Below are 21,410 nucleotides of genomic sequence, written 5' to 3'. Positions count from 1 at the left end.
TTATTCTTGTTTTGAATTCTCAGATCCTAATTCAGTGCCTGACATTTGTTAGACATTCTGTAAATACATATTTAATGAATGGAAATAAATGTGAGGATACATTATGATTACATTCACTAATTCATATTTATCTTTCCTAAGTTTATCTTAATGATTTAATTTTGCATTTTAAATTAGTTGAAAATTACTTTAAACTTACTTTAAATCTATCATATATCTTATTTTCACTCCTTAATTTGCTAGGTTTGACATTGATTCTACCTTTTACTCTAAGGCATTTCTACTTTGTGGTATAGATTGGTAAACCTCAGACAGCAGCCAGTGTTTTAGCTCATTTGGACACAGAGGTGAAAGATATAGGCAAAGTCACATCTGGGGGTTTATTTTGTAGTTAGAGAGAGAGACAATAAACTTGACAGAAAATATTAATTTGCAATAAGCCCTCAGTAAAGATACCAATTTACCTACATAATTTTGTATCTTGCATTGCTCTGTAAGAAGCATTCTCTCCTTAAAAGGAAATATGCCCCCCATCCTTTTTTACATAATTTTCATTCTGATTTCTGTGCTTTCAACTCCTATGCTACTCTATAGGCATGCCATCCCTTCCCTGTCTCATATTTGCATATGAAATAGCCTGGGTTTTGTACCTGGAAGAATGAATTTAAATTTGATTTCTATCAGATATTAACAATGTGACTTCCTGCAAGAGCTTTAATGTAAAGCTTCCACCCATCAGTACAATGGAGAAATGGCACTAAAATCTCTTTACTGGATGCTGAATAAACAGTATACTACTGTGTGCAAAGCATTCTTCACAATACCTGCCACTTAGTAGGTGCTCCTTGAGGACAGCCTCCTGTATTATTTTTTAAAGATTGATTTGTTCATGCATACAGAACTAGGGTGCTAGCCAGAGGTGCAGGAGCAGTGAGAGGATTCACCAGAGACAGAGTGTGGAGCATAACAGGCAGATCAATGAAGTATACTGCTGAAGGGAGCAGCTGCCAGGTCAGAAGTCTGCTGTGCCGTGTGGGTCATGACTGTGGCTGGGGATGCAACTCACACTGAAGACACCATAGTGCACTTGCAGTGTTATGTTTTAACCTGTTGTGCCACCAGGGTGGACCCTGCAGCTTCCTTTTATATTTTTTATTTATGCATACAGAACTGGGGTACAGACCAGATGTGCAGGGTTGGGGGTGGTGAGAGGAGACAGAGCAGGGAGCAGGATAGGTTGATCTACTGAAATACACTGCTGAGGGGAGCAGCAGGTGGGTCAGGAGAGTTCTGCCATGTCCTGTGGGTCACCTCCCTGGCCAAGCATCGAACTCGTGCTGTGGTGGCTGCAGTTAACTTCATAGTGCTGTGCTTTAACCTGTTGCACCAACAGGGAGGGCCCAACAGCCTCCTTTTTTTGACCTGTAGTCTACCATTCTTTCTGTCAGGAGCATTTTCAAATCTACCCTTTTCTGTAATCCTGTGTTCGCACATTAGTTTTTCCTACCCTTTGGTGAATTGTCTATTCTCTTCTACTGTCGTATTTTTTTCTTCAAACTGTGCTTTTATCCTAGTTTACCTTAGGCCTTTTGAAAGCAGGCACCACCTCAGCATTACCTCCCGTGTCCTTTGAGAGGACTTGACACATGCTAGAGAAGGAAGAGGTTTGTGATCCCAAAGATCTTTCCAGGTATGAGACAAACTGGATTCTCATTCAGGCTCATCTTTTCCCTGAGTCATCTACAGGCACACTATTCAGGTGAAGACACCATAGTAACCTGCCCCATCCAGCACACAAGGTCTTTAGAATGAAACAATGCAAACACATACTAGAGAAACTTGTGGCACAGCACCTGCTTCCAGGGCTATCTAAAGCCATCACAATAATGTAACCATCAGTACAATAGTACTGAGCTCTTACTGTGTGCATACCCCTGTCAGGTGGAGGAGGTAGTCTCGCACGATAAAGGAACATTGGATCTGCCACCAGACTACCTGGGTTTTGTAAGTTTAAGGCAAGGAGACAGAAGCAAGAGAGGGGAAGGCTTTATTGCCCTTCCCGGTGAGGTTCATAGATCTCTAGTAGGGGCCTGCGAAGTCTCACCGAGTGTACAGCCCCAGTGTGCAGGCCAGTGTACAGGCTAGGGTTTTTTTTTTTTATATGTCCCACTCTGTCAAGCCTGGGGAGGTAGTGGGAAATACCAGTGAGTCACGCTGCCCTTTTGGTCTACAGTCACCTTTGTTCAGTGTCTTTGATCCTTATCTGAGCAGCTACCTGTGGGCGGGAGCAGCAACCTGAGGCTACATCCTGACGCCAACTCAGCAGCCATCTCATCTTGATATACCGCTGGATATTGATACCTTTTGCCACTCTGGGGGCCTGGGTGAGGGACTTGGGTGAGGGGCCTGGATGACCTTTCAAGTTTGAAACTTGTTGTGTGACCTTGGAAAGGCTGTTTAATCTCCCTATGCTTTGGTTTCTCACCTGAAAGATCATGGGATCATCCCATATGTTAAGTGGACACATCATTGAAGTGTATGTGCCCATATAACTTAAAGGAATGTTTATTAAATATACTTCGTCATGAAATCCACACAGCGATTCTTATGTTGATACTCTGGCCACTGTATAGTTCAAGGAATTAGGCTTAGTCCAAGGTGACAAAGCTCATAAACAAAAGAGCAGGATTCTTCACTTTTTGTCTAACCAAAATCTAAAATTCATTGTGGGGCAGCAAATAGGTATAGTAAAAAAGGGCCTGGTCAGATAACCACCACAGTCCGGATGCAATTAGCCAGTCCCTTACCTACAAACTTTCTCTTTGAAGGCCTCCTGACCAGGCTTCTAGACCCCTATCTAAACACAGCTCCAAAGGAAGGGAGTCAGAGAGCAAGACAGATTGGTTTCTTTTGAGTAATTTCCAGGTAGTTGAACTCCCTCTCCCATTTCCTAAACTCCCCTTTTCTGTGGAAATGACCTCATATTCCAGCAAACTTCCCCAGGTGCCAGGTTTGTGAACGATCTTATCTTGCAGTCCTTTTCCTAATTGTTTTGATGTTAACTATTAAATAAAAGCTGGAGGAAATGACACTATGGAATGAATTTCCTCAAATAAGTAGAACATCTGTTACTAGTAGAGATGAGTAGCAGAAGCTGTTTTATGGGACCCTGTAGGATACATCAAACCTTTGATGTATATGATATATATGCTACATCAAAATTGGCTAGAAAAGTCACTGGAGTCTTTCCACTTCTGAGATAAAATGAATCCTCTGGAAGAGGTTTAATTTGTGTGGGTTTGGAAGCATGGACACCCTGAACAGGTGTTACTTGGCATCAACATTTTTTCTTTGTGGTACTTTCCCAGTACCTGTCCAGCCAGGGCTGAGAGGAGATAAGTACAGGCCTGGAGGCTTGCAACACTTGATTTATTTAAATTTAGAAGTTGCCATGATCTGAGTTGGCAGCTTTGAGATATAATTACAATATTACATTGTTTAAGTTTGAGATGAAATGTCATGACTTTATCATATCTTTATCTCATATATATACACACACATATATGTGTGTGTGTGTATATACATGCATATATATATATATATATATATATATATATATTACTGTGTACATAAATAGATATAATATCATAATATCAGATTCTTTGGTGAGAATAAATCCTAAAACATAAATTCAGGGTCTCACTAGACACAAGGAAAGCTTCCCTCACCCATAGGTATATATACAAACATCCACAGATGCTGTGCTGTGACGTGTCCCTGCACGTGACCATGCTCTGCCCATCAGAAAGTCCCTATTCTTCCCAGTGTTTGTAAGTTCGTTGTTTTGCTGCTTCACAATAGGAGAGCCACAAAGGCCATTGCTGGCAAGTTGTTTGTTTGATCAAGTTGTGTTTTTAGGAAAGAGAGCTGAGATACATTGACTCAAAATGTTGTTGTTCACTGAATTTTATAGACTTTGATGAGTAATATTTAGAGAATAAAAGAAGTAGCCTTCTACTCTGATCTCAGGCTATGTGGTATGTGACTGGTAAGCCAGCTACTCAGCTGGGTTTTCCTCATAGAAAAACTAAATATTCAGTAGGTCTGTAACCTCATTTACTGAGATTCTGAGATTCTTTTTTTTTTTTAATGTTTATTTTTTTTTAATGTTTATTTATTTATTCATACAGAGCTGGGGTATAAGCCAGAGGTGCAGGGGCAGTGAGAGGATTCACCAGACCAGAGTAGAGAGCAGAACAGGACAACTGATGAAGTACACTGCTGAGGGGAGCAGCAGTGGGTCAAGGGAGGTCTGTCGCACCATGTGGGTCACCTCCAGGGCGGGCACAGATCAAACTCATGTTGAAGTGGCTTTAGCTTCTCAGTGCTATGCTTTAACCCGTTGCACCACCAGGGCTCCATTTACTGAGATTCTTTTGTGGATCTTATTTAAATGTCAAATATCAAATGACTGAAGTTTAAATCAGTAAGACAGGTTCACCATGCACTGCTGTCCGTAAGTAAAAGACATGAAAATAGCAAGAATGTGACCATTAAGTCTGTGGAAGTTAAAGCGAAAAATCAGCAAAGCAAGAGCTCAGGTCAGATTCCTTGGGCCTTACCATTCACCAAAGCAGAACTCATCACAGAGAACAGACTGGGTAAGGATTGTCTTATTTTGAACCCACATGGGTTGGGATTCTTGGAGTGAGGTCCATTAGCTAAGATTGGAAGGAATATTGGGTCCATTCCTTGGGACATTTAACCAATTAAGAGAGACTACATATAGAAAAAAAGAGAATTCTGGCTAATGCAGTGACAGAGTGATGTGATTTACTATGTTTGTAAAGTTTTACTATCTTTCTGCTTCCAACAGAAAAGGGATTAATGGAAAAACGGAAAATGTTGTTAAGTCAGTATCTGAAGATACCCTGAACGCCTTGTTGGCTAGTGTACTAAGTCACAAGATATTGAATCCAAAGGAGGCTGAAATAGTGAAAACAGGAAATGTTACAACTATAGCCAAGGCCCGCTGCCTGATTGACTTTGTGATCCTGAAGGGGTCTCCTGACAGCCAAACACTGATTGACTGCATCTGTAAGACCGACTCTGTCCTTGCTGACAAGTTGGGGTTTTCAAGTAAGAGACATTAGTTCTGTGCAAGGGATGTCTGCACTTGCTCTTGACTCTGGACTCCCAATGTTGACTCACTTTGCAGACACAAGATAGTGCATTTGCTCCTTCCATCTGTAGTCACCTGACGCTCCCATCCGCTAACACGTAGCACGCATCAGCTGAACTTCTCTCCCTGTTCTTTGCTTTATCCCAGTAACATCCTCCTCCTGTTTTCTGCTTTGTTTCTTGATGTCTTTCTCTTTTCTTTTTTGTTAAACTATATATATATTTTTTTCTTCATTTTTTTTTTTTTACTTTTTTCATCTCAGTTGTAGTCCCTGTGTCCTTCCTAAAATAGGGCTTACACTTTTGCTATTTTTAAAGTAGTTTTATTTTAGAGGATAATAATATAACCTATTAGACTGTATTCTACCCTCCCCAGGGGTAAACTAACAAACAAACTCAAAGACCTTGACTTTGATCAGTGACAGAAGGTAATTGTGGTTCATGAAGGGCTTGCAAGAAAAACTGAAACAACTGTTGCATCCCCCTCCTTTTCTATTTACTTGAGTTAGACAAGTTTCTAAGCTTTTTCTCTGGAGCATCTCTCCACTCCCCAAAATACATAACTCAAGCTTTAATAGGTATAGAACCAAAATACAGAATAGCATACATTCTGTGTAAACAAAAAAACATTTTCCCAATTTTTTTTTTTTTTTTTTTTACAAATAGAAATCTTAGGAATGCTTCTCACAGACTTCACAGTGCCAAATCCACGCATTGCGTTTCATGAAAGATAGTAAATATTACCGGTGATAGAGTAACTGGGCAGCAAATATAGGACATAATTTAGCACTTTCTCTAAGTCTGTGCTCCCAGTGTCTGGGCCCAAACCAGTAGTTTTTTGTTTAATTTTATATTGAACTCTTTTAATTGAAGTGACAGTGGTTCACAATGCTGTGTGTGATTTAGCGGTACAGGACCACATCTTTCAGATATGTGTGGCCTCACTCCACCTACCACCAAAGCGCCCATAGCCCTCGACCATAATGTTCTTTGTCCTTCCCCCATCAGTTTTCTACACTCATATTTCTAGAGTTTTTTTTTTTTTACTATTTTGGCTTTATTCAATCCTTTCTTTCACTTTTCTGTATTTCTCTATATTTCCCATACCTGTGGCACTCTCCTGTATGTGTCTTTCTCCTTCTAGCCTACTTCACCTAGCATAATCCCCTTCAGTTTCATACAGGTTGTTACAAATGGCAAGATTTTATCTTTTTCTTACAGCTGCGGCATATTCCATTGTGTGCTGTATTACAGCCTAATCCACTCATGTGAGAAAGTCAAGGGAGCCCTTCTCTTAAATTCCTTTTTCTTTTGTGGGAATTTGGGGAATCATACAGGGTACCCTGCTTACCCTGTAAGCAACTTTCTTCTTATGGTTGCTTACAAAAATTTTAAGGTGTGATCTCAGTGAAATGAACCAGAAAGAAAAAGGAAAATATTGGATGGTTTCACTTATAGGAGGAATATAGGGAAACCAAACGAGGCATTGGGGATAGGGGTGGAGGGGAATAACTTTATTTTAAAAAAAAAAGCAAAACAACACAGATAAAAATAACCAGACAGCTATTAATCAGAGACATTCTGCAGGGGAGAGGAGAAGGAAAGGGTTCCCCACATGGGTGGGGAGAGCACAAGGGAGTAAGGTGAATGTACACAGATGAGTTGGTGGTAGGGATTCTATGGGGACTACACCTAATCTAAAATATATACAAAATTAGGAATTTTTAAAAATTGTAAGCAAAAGACTAGATAGAGGAGAAATGGTCATTAATAGTCTTCATCCTGAACCTGTTCTCTTGGTGTTCCCCAACACACTTGCCCCAGAAGACTCACCACCCTCTGAGCTCAAGGTCTTCAGGAAGGACACGTCCTTTGCCCAGCACCCCAGAAAGCCTAATGTTTCCCTGTCATCTCAGCCACTCCACAGCTATGCAGGGAATGAAAAACAACAAATCAAACCTTTCCTTGTTACTAGTCGGCTGAGATCTTGTGTGCTAGTAATTAAGCACTAATCAACACACTGGAATGAGGGTTAACACGTGTTTTATTGCAGGAAAGACTCCTGACAGCAGGAGCAGGTCCAAGTGAGGAGCTCTCTACTGCTGGGGGTAGACTTTTATAATCACTCCTGGGGGCTTTCCACTGTGCTGGTAATTTCTGCTGCCCTGGGGCTTTCTGACATTCCCCCTGGATGCCAGGGTGTGACACTATCCCGAAGTATTGTTTTCCTCTATCTGTCTCTGTCTCTCATGGTTATCACCCTGAGCCAGCTATCTGACAACCAGCCCTTGCCAGGGAGCTTGCAACCAGCTCTAGCAAGTTAGGTCCCCAGCCAGCTAGTTTTCTGAGGCACTAAACCCAGATTTTGTAAGTAACTGTATATGGAATCAAGAACTAAGGAGCCAAATATTTAAATCCATGTATATTGAGAAAGATGAGAGGGAAGTACCATCCAGAATAAAAATCACTTCTTCCAGTTGTTCTCAGGAACTAGCCAGATACTTCTTGTAAGATGAGGTATATCATCAGAGCCTTATGAGACTTTCTTCCATTCTTCACCAAAGAATCATATGCTGCTATTTTTAGGTAATTCTTACAGTCAGATACTTCCCACAAAATGACTACTTGCCTGACTACAGTTGATCTCTGTTAATAATGGACAAAAGTATAACTCTGTAAGCTAAGATGTCACATACAAAGTTTTCTTCCATCTTCCAAAATAATGAATGTCTTCTGTGAAGGTTTCTTGATTGACATAGGGCCTAGAGCCCAGTGAGAGAGCAGCCTACTAGACACCACCCTCTGTGTTTAAAATTTTTGAAACTTGCAGGTACTTTTGCAGCAAGGACAACATCCAGAGAACACACAGGCAAGCTTAAGCTTTGTCCCTGTGAAGACTTCCTGGAACTCTGCAGAAAGAAGGCTGAAACTGTGAGATGCTCAGTGAATGGAATGGGGGTAAAATTAAAGTAGAAATGTGACCTAGAGATACAATATCCAGAAGTCCTCAAAGAGAGAGTGTAGTGGTTTTGTTTTTTTTTTTTATTTTTTTAGTGATATCTTTAGGCATTTTAAGCAGTACAAAATACTTATGGGTTGATATCATTCTGTTAGAAAACTTTAATATGCAATAGTGAAATAGCAACCCATTATGTATAGATGCTGGAAGCATGAAGAGATGCTATAAAAATCATGCTCTATAAGGAACTCCATGGTTGAGTTATAGTCACTGTGGGTTAAAGTATGTGGAAAATGTTAAAATGTGATTTGAATCTTGAATATTAGGTAATGTTTGTCTAAAGAGAAGGAAGAAAAAGAAAAAATATTCTAATCCACTCCATAAAACGTTCTTGTTTCATCACTCTGGGGGTTTGCTTTTTATATTCATACCCTGGGTTTGAGCTCATTCCCCATTCCTTCTGCTTCCTTTCAGAAGTCCTCCTATAATCCATTAATAGAAGAGAGTAAAGAAACAGTTCTAGCAAAAGTGAGCAGATAAGAAAATGGCTATTATTTTCTTGAGAGTGCAACTCTGACCACAATGAATATGTTAAAAAAAAAATGCAGTGTGCCTAAATTGCCTTTCTTCTGCAGATTTATCCAATACAAGAGAAAGGGAACCACACTCGCCTGGCTCTCATCATTTGTAACACAGAGTTTAAAAATCTTCCCAAATGCACTGGATCCAACCACGACATCATTGGGATGAAGGGTCTGCTTGAGGACCTGGACTATAGTGTGTGAGTGGAAGAGAATCTCACAGCCAGGGTAAGAGCCCCTGCCAGCTACCTGCTCAGTCCACGTAAACTCACATGCCCATGTAGGTCAGTGGCTGATCAACTTTGTACTTGAAGACATTCATTTCATTTCTCTGGGCCCACCTATACTTTTTTGGGGCAGTGTTATGCAAACAAACACATATATGCTCATGTATGTTTGCAAGCAGTCATGCACATATATTGTAATTATGTAATAGATTTTTCTTGGAGCTCTTTTTCTTCCTTTATTGAGGTAACACTGGTTTACATGATTTAAGGGAATAGGTTCACACCTCCTCACATATGCGTCCCCACCATCAAAGCACTCAGAGCCCTCTCCCTAGGCCATTCATCCTTCTGCCTCTTTTGTTCCCACCCCATTCAAGTGCTAAGCCTAAAAATATGAAGTTATATGAAATATGACTTCTAGCTTTCTTTTGGTTTAGTTTTGCCAGTTCCTTGATTTTATCTCTTTGAAAGTGAAGTTACCTGGTATTTTTCTTTGTCCTTTTGACTTATTTCACTTAGCATTACCCACTGTGGTCCATTGATGTTGCCTCTAATGGCAAGAATTTATCTTTTTTTAATACTGAGTAATATTCCATTGTGTATGCATCCTACATCTTTGTCAGTGGGCATTTAGGTTCCCATAACTTGGCTATTGTAAATAGCATAGTGCCACAGTGAACAGCACTAATGCAAATTAGTGAATTTGTATTCTTCAGTTAGATACCTAGGAGTAGTCTTGTACTGGATCAGATGGTAGATCTAGCCTTAGTATCTTGACAAATCTCTCTACTGTTTTCCACAGGAGATGAAGTCTACATTCCCATCAACAATGTACGAGGGTTTCTTTTTCTCTGTACCCTGCCAATATTTGTTGTTTCTGGGTTTCCAAGATAGGCCATTTTCACAGGTATTAGGTGGTATCTCATTGTGGTTAGGATTTGCATTTCCCTGATGATAAATCATGTTGAACCTTTTCTCATGTACCTGTTGACCTCTGTATATCTTCCTTAGAAAACTTTCCACTCAGCTCTTCTGCCCATATTTTTGAATGGGTTGTTTTCTTTTTGTTGAATTGTGAGTTCTTTGTAGATCTTGGATGTTAGTCTCTTATTGTATGATATGCAAATATTTTCTCCTATTGAGCAGAGTATTTTTGTGTTTTAATGATAATTCTTTTATTGCAAAGAAGCTTCTTAGTTTAATGTAGTCCCACTTGTATAGCTTATAAGGGTGACAGAGCTGTACATTTGTTAGCTTCTCTAACTTTACGGACACTTGCCTCACCTAGGGATCTTGTTAAAAGTGAAAGTTCTGATTTAGGAAGTAGGAAACAAGATTCTAAATTTCTAGAAGCTCCTGGGTGATGCAGTAACTACTTTCACACTTGAGAATAAGGGTTTAAGTTAAATATTTGGTATCTTATTGGTTTGATTGGGTGGATGTGATTGTACCTGCTGTGATTGCTAAGTGATGTGCTAGTTAAAATTTGGGTCTTTGTGAATATGCTGACCAAAGGTTGATCAATCCCACTCCTACCCAAAAGGCTGTCTGTCCATATAGTGTTGCTCTGTCTTTCTGGGCTGTAGGAGCTGGAGCTTTTGCTGAAGAGCTTTGCAGTTGACTGCCAGGACTTGTCATGTCTGCTCCCTTACCAGGACCTATGGGGTCTCATTACTTCTGGGACCGGCCCCAGAGCTTATCGGGTTCTTTGGGACCTGATGGAGTAGGTCTACTTCCTGTTCCTATCCTGGAGCTCACTGAGTTTTACTGGAGCCTTCAGGGACACAAGCTGCTTACAGGACCTTCCTGTGGTGCACTGAGTTCTGTGGGTGGACTTTTGCCAGTAGGGCTGCTTCAGACCTTGCCTGGAGGAGCTCGCTGAAGTATGCCAAGGGCTATTGCTTGTGCAGCTGCTTCTAGGACTAGCCCTAATTTTCCACAAGTCCATGTCCACCCCAGGTCTGCTTCCAGCTTCAATCCTGGGGCTTCCTGAGATCCACCAAGGGTGACTACGTAAGGCTTTTCACACTCCACTCTGCTGCTTACAAGGCCCACTGGGCTGGTGGAGTGCACCTTGCCTGTCAGGAGGACCTACCTGCTGGGCCCTTTCACTGCTGCTCAGGCCCCTTCTCCATGTTACTTTCAGTGTGCTCTGTAATCATTTGTTTTTCTTTTAGATGTTACTGGCTTTGCCTTGCTACAATCTAGCTGTGAGTACCAACAGACCTGACCCCAGGGACTCCAATCTACTGCCGTCTTGAACCTACCATATATATATTCTTAATTTGCTTATTATATTTTACAACATTATTTCCTTTTTTTTTAATGTTTGCTTTCTTTTCTTATGCCCTCATAGAATATCCATCACTATTTTACCCGTGCACCATCACCATAGTACCTTGTGCGCGTCCCATCTTCGCTTTAGTCTCTTTCCTTCCCCAACGCTCCCCAACAAAATGTCTCTGATTGATAGTTGTCTCTTTATGTTGTTTGTTTCTGTTGTTTTTTTATTGTTATTATTATGTCTTTTGCCTTGGACCCTCATTTGGTTCTCTTATTTTCCTTCTATAAGTGAAACCATCCAAATATTATTATTTTTCCTTCTGACTTATTTTGCTGAGTATAATCTTTCCAGCTCCATCCATGTTGCTGAGAATGGCATGATTTTGTCTCTTTTGATTGCTGAATAGTATCCCATTGATATATATATCATGTCTTCTCAATCCACTCAAGAAGGCATTTTTTCCCCCAATTATTACCTGTTGCAAATAATGCTGCAGTAAACAAAGGGGTGCAAATATCCTTTTGAATAAATAAATTTTGTGTCCTTTCCATAGGAGTGGAACTACTATTGGTAGCTCCAATTTTAGTCATATGGTAGCTCCAATTTTAGTGGCTGAGGAATCTCCATACAGCTTTCCATAGTGGTTGTACCAACCAACCAGTGCATTCCAACCAGCAGTATAAGGACTGGTGAGGTTCCTACCACATACTCACCAACATATATTGTTGATGATTATAAGAGATGTTAAACATTTTTTCATATCCATCTTGGCCATTGGAATTTCTTCTTTGGAGGAGTCTCTTAAGTTATTCTTCTCATTTTTTGACCAGACTGTTTACCTTTTTGTTATTGTTGTTGCTGAGTCCTGTGAGATCTTTGTGTATCTTTGTGATTAGTTCCTTATCAGTGGAATGGGTGCAAAAATTTTCTTCCAATTGGTAGGGTGTCTCTTTGTTTTGGTCAATGCCCCTTTTGCTGTACAAAAGCTTTTTAATTTTATGTAACCCAAGCTGTTTATTTTTCCCTTTGCTTCTTTTTCTTGCAGGATGAATCCTCGAAGATGTTGCTAGATGTATGCCATGTAGTGTTTAACCTATATTTTCTTTTATATATTTCATGATTTCAGGTCTTATCTTCAGTTCATTCATTCATATTAAGTTGATTTTTGTGCATGGTGTGAGGTAGTGGTCTAGTTTTATCCATTTGCTTATGGTGGTCCAGTTTTCCCAGCACCATTTATTAAACAAACTGTTCTAATTCCATTGCATGCTCTTTGATTATATGTCAAAGATTATTTGTCCATATGGTGTGGCTTTATTTCTGGGCTTTCTATTAGGTTCCATTGGTCTATGTGTTTTTGTTCCAGTATCATACTGGATTGGTGTATTTTGAAGTCTGTAGTGTAGTTTGTACTGTATTGTATTTTGTAATGTAGTTTGAAGTGTGGGAGTATGATACCTCTATTACCTTTTGTTTTAGGCAGGAGAACAATGGCCATTCAGGGTTATTTGTGGCTTATAAAAATTTCATCATTATTTATGTGTGGGTGTGTGTTTGCTAGTGGGCCCCTCCCACTCTCTGTCCCAGGTGTGGCCCATAAAGCCCCTGATTTCTGACAGTGCCTCTGGGATTGCATTTACCCAATGCTAGTAGCTCACTTCTGTAGCATTCCTGTGTATCTTTCCACAGTCCTAAGCCACAAGCATGGGAACCTGAGAAGTTCCACTTCACATGAGCTCTACTGAGTGTGCTCACTGGCTGGCCTGTCTGCTTCCATATAGTTATTTTTGAAGTGGAAAGTGCTGCTTTATTTTACTTAGGAGACACACCTCCCCACACATACCCACACATGCCTATATATTGTTACAACATGTGGTGATATGGTGAGAACTAGAGAAGAGGATCACCAAGTGCCTTGTACTAATAGAGAACACAGCCACTGACAGGAATCGGGCTACCCTGGGATATGAGCATGTGAAGGGGTAGAATATCCTCAACCCACTCTTCCACTGCTCTCTGATTTCCTCTGATCTCCTGCTAGTGCTTTCTCTTGACTAAACACAATTTGAAGGTTGATAACCAAAGAGCTCAATGGTCTGATTCACAGAACAATGAAGATCAGAGAATATATCTGGGATCACAAGTGAAAAATAACCAGTACCACAGAGTGAAGTCAGTGAAGGAGGGTTAGACAACACCCAGATTCCATCTCTCTCCACCTGGAGAACAACTGTCTGACAGAAAAAGTCTGAAGTGACTATTTTAGAGCTCTGGGGTTTATTTGAATCCTCTCAGAGAAGAGCTGGCTGGTAAATTGCAGTTAATTTTAGTCAATTTCAATCTGAGTATAGTGGCAGCTACCTACTCCCACCCTCAGTCCCCTGGCATGCAGCTGTGGGAGCAGCAGCCTGTACTTATGATGACACTTAAGGATGCAAAGTGGGTAGTAAGCACCTTGTCCTCCCAATGTCAGGGTGCCATGTTATGGCTGGGGAGCACTGTTGGATGGCTGTAGATATAGGAGCTGCATGCCATGTTTCAGTCCCCACCCAATGAAATGGCTTCCAAGACACACAAAGGACCTGCATCTGAGTTGCTGGTGTGTGTGTGTGTTGTTATTCAAAATAATTTCAAATACAGAAAATTTAGGAATGCTCAAGCTCAAACAGCACCTGAGACGACCTTTAGCTTTCACTTGAGGCTGAGCTCTGGCACAGAGATACACTAAAACAATAACCACAGTCCTTGGGGTAAGGAAAGAATCTAATTTAGGTTCAAACTCAAAAATACAGTTTTTTACAAAAATTTCATAAAGCACAAAATAAACAGGAAAGCATAGACCATCAAAGGAATAAAATAAATGAAGAAACCATCCCTGAGGAAATCCAGAGGGAAGAACTTAGACAACTGTCTTAAAGATGCTCAGAAAACTAAAGGAAGACATGGGAAAACACAAGAATAAGATAGATGGACAACATGAGGACAGCCACAGAGAGAGAAATTATGAAAGAGAATGAGCAAGAAATTCTGGTGCTGAAACTTCAGCACAACAGCTCGGCAGGTTAGAAGAGAGAAAATCAAGGAAACCCAAACTTAGTTCTTTAAAATAATCAACAAAAATGACACACCTTTATTTAAACAACAACAAAAAAGAAAAACAGGGGCCTCCCTGGTAGCATATGATGTTAATTTTCAGAACTATGAAACTGTTGTCTACCGCTGCAGCACAAGTTCAATCCCCGGCCATGGAGCTGACCCACATGGTACTGCAGACCTCTCTTGTCTTGCCTGCTGCTCCCCTCAGCAGTGTATATCAGCCAATCTGTCTGTTCTGCTTCCCATTCACCTTCACCTTTGGCTTCATCCCAGCTCTTGTATGCATAAATAACTAATTTTTTTTTTAAAGCAGAAGATACCAACAACCAAAGTCAGAAATACAAGTGGAGTCATTTTCTGTCCTTACAGAGATTTAAAAAAAGATTGTAGTAGTAGAGTACTTTAAACAAATGTGTGTCATTAAATTGCCTAACTTAGCTGAATCAATGGACCCTTAGAAACATGCAATATAATATGACTATGTATAATATAGTAATAAAACTATATGGACTATATCTGTATTAGTAAAGAAATTGAATTGATAATCAAAAATATCGCAACAAAGAAAAGTCTAGACCAAATATCTTCTTCCATGAATTCTACTACTCTTTTAAAATACTGAGATGGTTGGGATACTTGATAACATATTGAGATTATGATTATAAATTTAGATAAAGACAGCATAAGAAAAGAAAAATATTTTTTTTTAACCTAAGAAGAGAATTTATAGAAATGACACGGGTGCTCACATGACTGATTAAGAGGCTGGACAAAATAATTAGAGAAAGTGATCCTGCTGGAGGGCCTTTGTGTTACAGCAGCAGGCATGGTCAAAGCCATGTCATAGGCACAATTGGGCCATGGCTGTACTGCTACCAGAACTGCAGTGGGCCAGTCTCCTGATAATTGCATTTGTTTTCTTTCTTAGGTGACATGCATTCTAATATAAATGCATATATTCATAAAAGTTTCAGTGTACATCATTAAAATCAGTATGTATGCACTGCATTAAGTTTAGTGCTGAATGTCCAAATTTAATTTTCACCATACCATCATCCCCTTTTTATTTTCTTTTAAGATTTATTTATTTATTCAACCAAGGGCTGGGGTGCAGGCCAGAGATGCGGGGGTTGAGAGGATATGCCAGAGATAGAGTAGGTAGCAGAATAGACAAGATATACCAAAACACACTGCTGAGGGGAGTAGCAGGCAAGACAGGTGAGGTCTGCCACACAATCTGAGTCAGCTCCCTGGCTGGAGATCAAACTTGTGCTGCAGTGACTGTGGAGAGCTTCATAGTGCTGTGACTTAGCCCATTGTGCCACCAGAGGAGCCCCCCCCCTTACTTTTCTTGATTCACAATTCCCTCCCCTCTTTTCTTCTGATAACCACTGATAGGTTTCATAATCAAAAGGAACTCTCCTGCACTGCTGGTGGGAATGCAAACTAGTACAACCACTATGGAAAACTGTTTGGAGGTTCCTCAGACTGCTAAACATGGAGCGTCCCTTCGACCTAGCAATCCCACTCTTAGGTATCTATCCAAAAGACATAAAAACACTGATTCAAAAAGATACCTGTACCTCCATGTTCATTGCTACTTTATTCACAATTGGAAAGACATGGAAATAGCCCAAATGCCCAAAAATGGACGCCTGAATTAAAAAGATTTGGTACATATACACAATGGAATATTACTCAGCCACCAAAAGAAAAGAAACACATGTCTTTTGCAGCAACATGGATGGAAGTGGAAAAGATCATGCTTAGTGAAATAAGTCAGAAAGAAAAGGAAAAATACTAAATGATTTCTCTCATAGCAGGAATATAACAGAACAGGCAAGAAAATAATGATAATGATGAACAGCTATATACCAGAGACATTTTGTGGGGATGGAGTGGGGAATGGGATAAAAAACAGAGGGGGGAGGGAAATTCACTGGACTATGGTGATGGCACATGGGTGATATGGTGATGGGAAACCCTAGGGGATTGCAACTGAGATGGAAAAATGCACAAAAATATGTAAAAATAAAATATTATAAAATTTTAAAAAATAATAATTTGTAGCTGCAAAAACACTTCAATATAAGTAGAAGAGTTACTTTTCTGTTAAAAGAATCATAGTATTGAAAAATCTAACCATGCTATTAATCAATAAAAACCAATCAGAGGGTAAAAAGTTACAAATACATTTAAACTCCATTTCCACAACTAGCTTAATCAGCAGCTTTTCTAGATGTGTATTAATAATGCCAACAAAATCTGCCATAAGTTCTCTTGAATGTTGGTGTGAGTTAAGAATGAGTTCTTACTATCAGAAAGCAATAGCTTTGCCACAGTACTTTGTACCAGATCAAATAAATGACCGCTAAGACCATTATTACTTACAGCCAATGGAGAGCTTCCTGGTAAACTCTGAGGTTCTTTCATGCATTCATCTTGCTCCTGGACACCAACATTTGCCAGCCTCACTGGGTCTCTACAAGATCTGTGTTCACAATTTGGCTCTTCACCTGCTTATAGGTGGGGAAAGAATACCCATGCTAACAACCTAGGAAGTTACAAGTTACCAAGTTACAAGATTGGGGAGGAGCAGAGATGATGCCACTTTCCCCTGTCACTCAGCAGTGGGGGGATCAATGATGGTTTGCTTTATTTGTCTTTTACTGTAACAAGAATGTGAATCCAAATCTTCCACTAGGAAGGTGATAACTGCATGGGGAGGGTAGATGGATGGGTTATATTTGTTTTCATCAAGTATATTCAGATTTTGACGCTCCATGAGACCCTTGAGGGGTGTTTTTCTGTATCTATAGCTTTGCTGCCAAATATATTCTAACCAAAATGAAGTATTCTAGGATAGTACATGGAGTGGAACTGTGATAATCCCTCACAGGTCTGGGAGCAGAGGGCACAATGTAGTTGGCTAAGAGAAAAATAGTAATAGGAACTGAGTTTGCTTAAAGACACATTTGCTCTTTCTTTCAGAAAGCAAATGGCCGGTAATACTTCTGAACTAATTAAAATCTAAAGATTTTTTATCCAGTTGTTTATTTCTAAGCTGGTCATATATAAATCAGAAAATATTTGAGAACAAGTATAGGCAACCAAATGCCTCGTAATATTAAAGCAGTGTTAGAGTTACAACTTCCTTGTGAATATGACCAGTTATACAACACTGAGAATACATTTAATGCCACTGAATTCTACTTTCATAAGTTGTTAAAATAATAACTATTGTTATATATGTGCTATTTTTCAGAATTCCTGTAACTATCACTGTAACAGACAACAACAAAGTAACGGAACTGTCAGTTCCAAGCACCCAGGTGCGGACACCTTCATTAAAGAGTCTCTATTTATTCAGCTGTCAAGTGGTTGTGAAAAGGTGATGAACAGTGAAAATTTAACAGTGTTGTTATATTGGGTGAAGTGTTATGCACATTGCATTTGTTATTTCTTTTGCTCAAAGTATGACTGTAGAAGTAGGGATTATGGTCTAATATTTAAAGGTTTACCGTCTTTCAGGACATGGTTTTAAAGCTAAGAATATTTGCTGCCTGCTGCGAGCATATGACTTCAGATAGCACATTCTTAGTGTTTATGTCTCATGGCATCCTGGATAAAATTTGTGGAACCATGCACAGTGATGAAAAGCCAGATGTCTTACCTTATGACACCATCTTCCAGATTTTCAACACCCGCAACTGCTTTTATCTAAAGGATAAATCCAAGGTCATTATCATCCAGGCCTGCAGAGGTGGTGAGTTCTGAGGATGTCCAGAAATTGGGGAGCTGTGCCATGCAACCTGAGGATTGTATTATGCATATTGTGAAATGCGCAGTATTTATAGTAAAAAGACCCTGTGCCTCACTTTGTTGCGTCGGGCAACACTGCACTGACAAAGAGATAGGAGTTGTGGAGCAGGCTACATAATGCAGGATGCTGTGTATGAGCAAGATCCTGGCCTTTTTATTGGTAAAATAATCATACAGCATTAATCATATGAGGGAGTAGAAAAAGAGACGGAGAATAGAAAGAAGCTGGGGGAAAGGTGAACTGTACTTCTCATCTGCTGATAGAGCTCTGTCTAATTTAGTTAAATGTACGACTAAAAAGGGTGAATTCTATTGTATGTAAAGCACACCTCAGCAAACCAAATCAAATTATTATGCTATCACTTTCTTCTATAAACATTTTACTTCAAGCTTCAATATAATTGTATCACGTGAGAAATGACTTGGACAGAAACAGCAGCAATGGGAGGAAAAGGGATGTGGAGATGGTGTTTAGCTTTGGCAGACTACAGCAACAAACTTTGGCTTCCCTTGCACTGCGGTTATTTTACTGTCGTTAAGCCCACATCAGAACATTCAGTAGTGGACTTCAGCCCCTTACTGCTTCTGGTCAGTAGGCACCTTCCAGGTACAGTGCTGGTTGCTATTCATTGACACCCTATTAGACATGAATAGAAATAAAGTCTTGTTGGGCCAATTTTGTTTGTGTGATGTGGACACCTTCATTAAAGGGTCTCTATTTATTCAGTTGTCAAGTGGTTGTGAAAAGGTGATGAGCAGTGAAAAGATAACAGTGTTGTTATACTGTGTCCCCTCAGGGAACAGTGGGGTGCTGTATATCGGTGACCCTGAAGCAACACCAGAAAATGACTCTGACGGGTCTCCAGAAGGCCTAATGGATCATGGTGTTCACAAGACCCATGTGGAGACTCTGTGGCTTTCTGCTCCTCAATCCCACATATACGTCTTTCACTTATAGACAGTAATTGATGGGAATGAGGGCTGGCCCGTGCCCTAGAGAAGGACACAAGCTAACAGTCTTTGCAAGGCATTTTTGAGGGAATGATGAGAAGCCTTCTTTTGTAGTACCATTACCCAGTTTTGTTCCAGAAGGCAAGACTCAAGATACTGGTCTCCCATCTCCTCTGCATAGGTAGCTCAATAAGCAGGGCACAGCTGTGTCGGTCAGTGACTTTTGAGAAAGTGTATTTTCAAACTTGGTAAATAAGGAATGTATGTATGAAATCTTGTTAAAAGATCAACAAATAAATAGTGGGAACTGGTAATATGAGATTATAACCAGTGGGTAGTAAATGGCTTTAGAGGATCAATTTTGAAACCATCCATTTGAAAAATAAGACAGATTTGTGCAGAAAAATAATTCTCAGGCTTGGACAAAGGCGGTCAGACTTTCTAAATTGCTAACCAAAAGCTTCTAAGTTAGTTATATATTCTTTTATATAGTCTTTATACATATATACATTTACGTACACGGCTAGTCTTTTTTACTTATTTACTATCTGTGACCTTTTTGAAAATATGAAAGCTGTAACTCAAACTTTATCATTTCCTTTATTCACAGATAATGTTTCTTGGAGAAGTACAAGTGTTTCTCTCTTCATCACTCAACTTATAAATTATGTTTGAAACTATTCTTGGTGTTGTCACCTAATAGAAATATTTTTGAAGGTAAGTACCAACTATTGGCTTACATGTCTTTCATATAAGACAAAACAAATGTATATGATAATTCACCTGCATATATTACACAAATGATAGGATATTATTCACATGGTGACATACTTTTCTTTTTAATTATTTCCAAATTATTAACCGCTGGTAGGCAAAGGAAATTAATGCACATTGAAATTCTGTATTCAAGATGTATGAGATAAGAGAAAATATGAAGAATATGGATATATACAAAATTATCTATGAAGATAATGTGGTTTTGAATAATTAAATATTCAGATTATGGAAAAATTGGAATGAAATCTATGATATTTATCAATTGCCTTTATAAAGAGTTGGGGCTGCCTGTTGCAGATAAAACACACACACACAAAGAACAGAAATAGTCCCTGCTTTCACAAGATATGTAAGTAGTGAAAAGCCATGCTATTTAAATATATATCATTCCCATTTCTAAGAAAAACAAGAATGTTCCATGAGCAAGAATAAAAGTTCACTATTATTTATATATATATATATATATATATATATATATATATATATATATATATAAGGTGTTATTCATATATAAGGTGAAAGCTTGTTGGATTAGGGTACTCTGTTTTTGACTACTCTACATTGTCCTTATTGATCAATGAGAGAGAGAGAGGAGGGAGTAAGCCATGTGCTATACTGAGGGATGAGAGGATCAGGCCCTGATAGGGATTAAAGGAGGGAATGTCAAGGTTAAGAGCTCCAGTGCATCATAAGTCTTGAGGGAAATCTTCTAGTTAACATCTAGGATCAGAGACTCAGGCCTCCATCAAAGATATACTAACAAAGACCACATTTACACTCCACTCTAAAATAGGATAAGAACAGACCAGGGTTCATTTTAAGCAATGATTTTCAATACACTGGACATAAGGCAATTAGTCCCTAAGAAAAGGGGAATACATCAGAGTGAGCCATCCCATAGCCTCAACTTACTTTCTTGAGTATTTGCAGCCCACAGCTGAGGGAGAAGAAGAACAAGCAGAGCCTGGTGGACTCTCCAAAGTTGACAGAGAAATGAGAGTTCAGGGAGAAGTGACTAGAGTCCACAGAACAGCATATCAAGAAAGAGAGCTGCACCATATCATGAGGCTTTTCAGAGGAGCCTCATAATGTATTTAGCAGAGGGTTCTATAATGTATTTGTGCAGAAACTGCTTGAGTCAGGGATTATAAGGAACAATATTATGGAGCTCAAGCAGAGCTGGAATAGTGCCTGCTGTCACCAGCCTGCCTAAATATACCGTAATTTGTCTGTAGAGTACTCAAAAATGTCTTCTCTGAGCTGTAGATACTCAGGAGCCTGAAATAAATTCTCTGATCCATCCCAACAGATATAAAAGCAGACCCAAAAGGAATATGATATTTCCAAAGTAAAAAAAAAAAAAATCTGCATTTGAAAATAAAAATTCAGAATATGTAACATTTTTGCATTAAGGTATACAGAGGATCAAGAAAATGAAATTAGGCCCTCCCTGGTGGCACAGCGGGTTAAAGCACTGCACTAAGAAGCTAAAGCCACTTCTGCATGAGTTCGATCCCCGCCTGCCCCGGAGG

At 39.5% G+C, this 21,410-nt stretch overlaps 1 protein-coding gene across 1 annotated transcript in view; it reads left to right on the top strand.

Annotated features, from left to right (window-relative positions):
• The first annotated feature begins 1,646 nt into the window (after positions 1-1,646).
• LOC101634181 (caspase-4-like) overlaps positions 1,647-21,410 on the top strand; it is a 23,279-nt gene continuing 3,515 nt past the window's right edge. Inside the window, 8 exon segments of the mRNA XM_004688762.1 lie at positions 1,647-1,690; positions 4,877-5,139; positions 8,012-8,112; positions 8,776-8,949; positions 17,860-18,094; positions 18,948-19,052; positions 19,055-19,093; positions 19,712-19,818. Coding sequence (XP_004688819.1) covers positions 1,647-1,690; positions 4,877-5,139; positions 8,012-8,112; positions 8,776-8,949; positions 17,860-18,094; positions 18,948-19,052; positions 19,055-19,093; positions 19,712-19,818 — 1,068 coding nt within the window.

The sequence above is a fragment of the Condylura cristata genome, unplaced genomic scaffold (assembly GCF_000260355.1).
Source record: "Condylura cristata isolate star-nosed mole 26May11 unplaced genomic scaffold, ConCri1.0 scaffold00025, whole genome shotgun sequence".
NCBI lineage: Eukaryota > Metazoa > Chordata > Mammalia > Eulipotyphla > Talpidae > Condylura > Condylura cristata.
The sequence above is the reverse complement of the archived record's forward strand: the minus strand, read 5'-3'. Positions and strand labels throughout refer to the sequence as shown.